The following is a 4,487-nucleotide window of genomic DNA, read 5'->3' as shown; positions in this document are numbered from 1 at the left end:
CGGCAGCAGTGGGGACGAGCTCAGGGAGGACGAGGAGCCCATCAAGAAACGGGGCCGCAAGGGCCGGGGCCGGGGGCCACCCTCCTCCTCCTCGTCCTCCTCCTCGTCCTCCTCCTCGGAGCCCGAAGTGGAGCTGGAGAGAGAGGTGCGTGCCTGGGGGGCCGCCGTGCTCCGTCCTGTCCCTGACCCACCTTCACTCCGTGCCTTCCCTGGGCACCTGATGGGTGCTGGGTGCCGTTCTGGGTGCCGGGGATACAGTGGGAAAGCAGCTAGTCAGCCCCAGCCCAGCCCAGCCCTGCAGGAGCTGACCGCACAGGATGTTGTACACGGTGACCCCATCTGGTTGACTTGACTCTTTCAGTACCTTTATGCTGGGCAAGCCCTCGTCTCTGAGTCACACCCCTTGTACCTCTTCTGTTTTAAATAGGGTAGATCCAGAAGACTTCACTTGACATTGTAACTTCTGTGTGAGGGGAATCTGGGGAAGCAGTCCATGCAGAACACCTGTGCAAAGGCCCTGGGGCAGAACAGCCCAACACAGTACAGGAGCATCAAGGAGCCCATGTGGCTGAAGCAGAGGGAACGGGGCAGAGAGGGAGGAGGAGAGATGGGAAGAGGGGACAGGCAGGTCATACAGGGCATGTGGGCTGCAAGCAGGATTTGGGACTTGGCAGGGAGGTGGGAGTCATGGAGAGCTGAGGACAGAGGAGGGAGGACCTGACTCATGGCACTTTGTGTTGCTCTGAGGGAACAGCTTGTGGATGAGCATGGGAGTAGTGAAGAGGCCTCTTTGACAGCTGGTGACTGTGAGGACTGCTGTATACAGTGTTTGGGAGCTGTGGGCCCCATGAAACCCCCCACCTCGTGACCTTGGCGGTCTGGCCTGATGCAGTCTGACGGTAGATGACGTTGTAGACTGAGCTTAGGGACCCTGGCCTTAATGTCTCCCGTCCAGACCTTTTACAGGGAGCACCCCCTTTTGTCATAACAGGGGTGCTCCTTCCTGGCCCAAAAAGTACCTGCTGTGCTCAGAGCTGCTGAGCAGGAGTGTTGTGGCTTTGGCCCTCTGTGGGTGCAGCTCTGGACTCTGACCCCTGAGGTCCCCGGGGGTCTGAGAAGGGCTGCAGGGTCCTGCCCTCCCTCCCATCCAGCCCACAGGAGAAGGCAGCAGAGTTGAGCTTCACCTCCACGTGGGCTGAGTTGAGCCCCTCTGCGCACTGCTCATACCCCTACTTTGCTCGGGCTGCCACAGGGGAAGAAGTCCACCAAGAAGTTGCAACCGCAGAGCACAGAGCCCACAAGGAAGCCCAGCCAGAAGGAGAAGAGAGGGCGACCTGAGGAGAAGCCCCGGACCAGGTCAGCGACTGCCTGCCGCTGCCTGGCCCTTCCCCTGGCCTGACCCCTCTGCTGTTCAGCACCCTGGGGTGCCCTCTGGCTTCTGGTTCTGGGTTCAGTTGGAGCCTGAGGCGCCCAGGGTTCCCAGTTCTTGGTCTCATCAGGCTGGGAGCACTGCTCCAGCGTTGTGGTCCTTCTCCTAGGCTAGGGTCTCCCTTGGGCGTGACCGTGCTCCCGGGGGACACTGGGCAATGTCTGCAGAAATTGGTGGCTATTGGGACTGGAGGAGCTCCAGGCACAGAGCAGGTGGAGGCCAGGGACGCCCCCCAGATCGATCCTCCGCCCCAGGTTCCGCAGTGCCACTGGCACGGTGGCTTTGGATCCAGGGCCCACGGAGGTGAGGATGAGCCCATCTCCCTGCCTGCTTGTAGACGGGATTCCAGCTGTGGTGAACAGCTGCCTGGGAGCCTGGCGGCGGCATGGTAGCCGCGCTGTGTGGCAGACTGTGCACTCCTTGTGTCGGTGAAGAGTGGAGCACCAGTGCTTTTCAATAATTTGTTTGCCAAGTGTTATCTAACCAGTTCTCTACCACGTGTGTGAGGAAGAATTGTTGGTACTGAGTACTGAACCTGGGGTTTTGTTTTGCACTGAGCTATATCTCCAGCCAGCCTTTTTTTTATTTATTTTGAGATAAGGTCTCACTCAGTCACCCTGGCTGGGCTCAAACTTTTGGTCCTCCTAGGGCTGCAGGAGGATTGTGTGAGTTCAAGGCCAGGATGGACTATATAGCAAGGCTCTTTCTCACAGAATTAAAAAAAACAAAAGTTTTGATCCTCCTGCTGCAGCCTTTAAGAGTACTGGGAAGGCCAGGTGTGGTGGCGCACGCCTGTAATCCCAGCACTTGGGAGGCTGAGGCAGGAGGATTGCTATGAGTTCCAGACCAGCCTGGGCTACATAGTGAGTTTCAGGTCAGTCTCAACTACATAGTGAGACCCTGTCTCAACCCCCCCCCAAAAAAAAAAGAGTCCTGGGAAGATAGGTGTGCACTGTACCCCTGGCAGGAATTCTAGGGTCTCCTGTATTTGTTAATAGAGGGAGGGCTTGGGTCTCTGGTCAGCGGCTCCTGAACGAGCTCACATCAAGGGTTTGACCTGGCCCTTTACCCAGATCGCAGGGCCTCCCGAAGGCTTGTGCAGGGTGAGGAGAGTGGCGGGGCGGGGCCCAGATGGCCACAGGGACAGGTTGGCCAGGCTGTCTGAGGGAACGCGCCTCCCCACAGGCCCACGAAGGTAGAACGGACCCGGAAGCGGTCGGAAGGGCTCCCGCTGGACCGGAAGGGGGAGAAGAAGAAAGGTCAGTGCACGCAGTGGAGGCTGCTGTGGGAGATGCCGGGCCAGTCGGGTCACAAGTCCCAGGGCAGGGTGCTGGCCAGGTCCTGAGGAGCTGAGGCACACCCTGCAGTGCGTGCAGGGTGAGGGGGCGTCACTGGCTGCTACCCCAGCTGGCCCGCCTCTTGGCCTGGGCCTACAGGCCCTGCTCAGGCCTTGTGTCTCCTGGCCCAGAACCTTCTGTGGAGGAGAAGCTACAGAAGCTGCACAGTGAGATCAAGTTTGCCTTGAAGGTCGACAACCCGGTAAGAAGCTCCTGAGGCCTCTGGGCCAAGGCCTCCTAAGCCAGGTTGTCCCACCATCAACTCATTTCCGGCGCTCCCTAGAGGTCTTGGGAGGCTGAGGCACATCGGGGATCCTGCAGGGCAGGCTTTTGTTCATCAGGTGAGGGCCCGGGGTGAGGTGCAGAGCCCGGCTTCCCCAGCAGGAGCCTTGGGAGCCCCAGGAACCCCACTGAGTATCCGGGCCTGCACCAGTAGGGTCAGCAGAGGCAGCAGACAGATGGCCCTCCCTGCCTGTGCTGCCGGTCCTCACTCCCACCCCTCACAGGACGTGAAGAGGTGTCTGAATGCTCTGGAGGAGCTGGGGACCCTGCAGGTGACCTCTCAGATCCTGCAGAAGAACACAGATGTGGTGGCCACGTTGAAGAAGGTACGGCAGGGATAGCAGGTGGTGGTTGGCAGGGCCTGTGGATGTGGTGGCAGGGGCTGGAGGGAGGGTCCTAGTGGGCAGCCAGCTGCTCTGGGTGAGCCCAGCTGTTCCCGCCAGATCCGTCGCTACAAAGCCAACAAGGAGGTGATGGAGAAGGCGGCGGAAGTCTACACCCGGCTCAAGTCACGCGTCTTGGGGCCCAAGATTGAGGCGACCCAGAAAGCAAACAAGACCGGAACAGAGAAGGAGAAGGCCGAGGTGGACAAGGCGGAGAAGCTTGCCGGGGAGGAGACCACCAAGGAGCAGGCGGAGGACGAGCCCAGCCTGCGTGTGGGTGGGTGGCAGCCCGACCTCCATGCTTTGCGGAACGTCCTAGGGCCTGGGGCTACGCGCTGCTCTCCCTCACATACTGGCGGTGTGGTGCTCCCTCGGGCGTCTCCGCAGACCTCGCTGTCTGTCTCAGGGAAGCCGATCCCGGTGTCGCTGCTCTGCCGAGTGCCGGGCAGGCTGCAGCAGCCTGGAGCACTGACAGTGCCACGGGGAGGCCGTCGGAGCAGTGGCTGCCTGTCAGGGCCGGGGCTGGGGCAGAATCCAGCTGTGCCCAGCACATCCCCCTGGGGGGTCCGGGCACGCCCAGCCCCAGTCCAGGAGCTCTGAGGAAAGTCGGGGTCCCATAGTCAGCTCACTGGGCAGGTAGGGTTTCTGAACCAGGGCCCGGGCACTGTACCACGAACCCTCTGTCGCCCCAGATCTCTCGGCCCCTGTGAACGGAGAGGCCATGTCGCAGAAGCGGGAGAGCATGGAGGACAAGGAGCAGGAGGATGGGCAGGACTCGGAGGAGGGCCTGCGGCGCAGCTCCTCGGAAGACCTGCACAACGAGTGAGTGTCCTCTGTGAGGGGCGGCCTCCGCGGGGCCAGGGGGCAGCGATTCTGTGCCAGCTGGTCACCCTCTCCCCACCTGCACCTGTACTCAGTGCTGGGGCTTTGGGCTCCCGGACAGGTGGCTGCTTTCCCATGAGCCTCCAGGACTGGCCTGGCAGGCGCCATTCTCCAGCACGGCCACCTGACCCACGGCAGCCAGTGCCGAGGGCCGCAGGTGTGCCCCTGGCCAGG

General features: G+C 61.3%; 1 protein-coding gene across 1 annotated transcript in view; it reads left to right on the top strand.

Annotated features, from left to right (window-relative positions):
• Hdgfl2 (HDGF like 2) overlaps positions 1–4,481 on the top strand; it is a 17,230-nt gene extending 12,749 nt beyond the window's left edge. Inside the window, exons 8-15 of the mRNA XM_033759609.1 lie at positions 7–145; positions 1,253–1,356; positions 2,615–2,688; positions 2,898–2,968; positions 3,273–3,374; positions 3,492–3,708; positions 4,124–4,253; positions 4,375–4,481. Coding sequence (XP_033615500.1) covers positions 7–145; positions 1,253–1,356; positions 2,615–2,688; positions 2,898–2,968; positions 3,273–3,374; positions 3,492–3,708; positions 4,124–4,253; positions 4,375–4,441 — 904 coding nt within the window. The 3' untranslated portion in view covers positions 4,442–4,481. The remainder of the gene's footprint in view (positions 1–6; positions 146–1,252; positions 1,357–2,614; positions 2,689–2,897; positions 2,969–3,272; positions 3,375–3,491; positions 3,709–4,123; positions 4,254–4,374) is intronic.
• The last annotated feature ends 6 nt before the right edge of the window (positions 4,482–4,487 follow it).

Source organism: Fukomys damarensis, unplaced genomic scaffold, assembly GCF_012274545.1.
Source record: "Fukomys damarensis isolate Sample0158 unplaced genomic scaffold, DMR_v1.0_HiC HiC_scaffold_37, whole genome shotgun sequence".
In the NCBI taxonomy this organism is placed as follows: domain Eukaryota; kingdom Metazoa; phylum Chordata; class Mammalia; order Rodentia; family Bathyergidae; genus Fukomys; species Fukomys damarensis.
The sequence above is the reverse complement of the archived record's forward strand: the minus strand, read 5'-3'. Positions and strand labels throughout refer to the sequence as shown.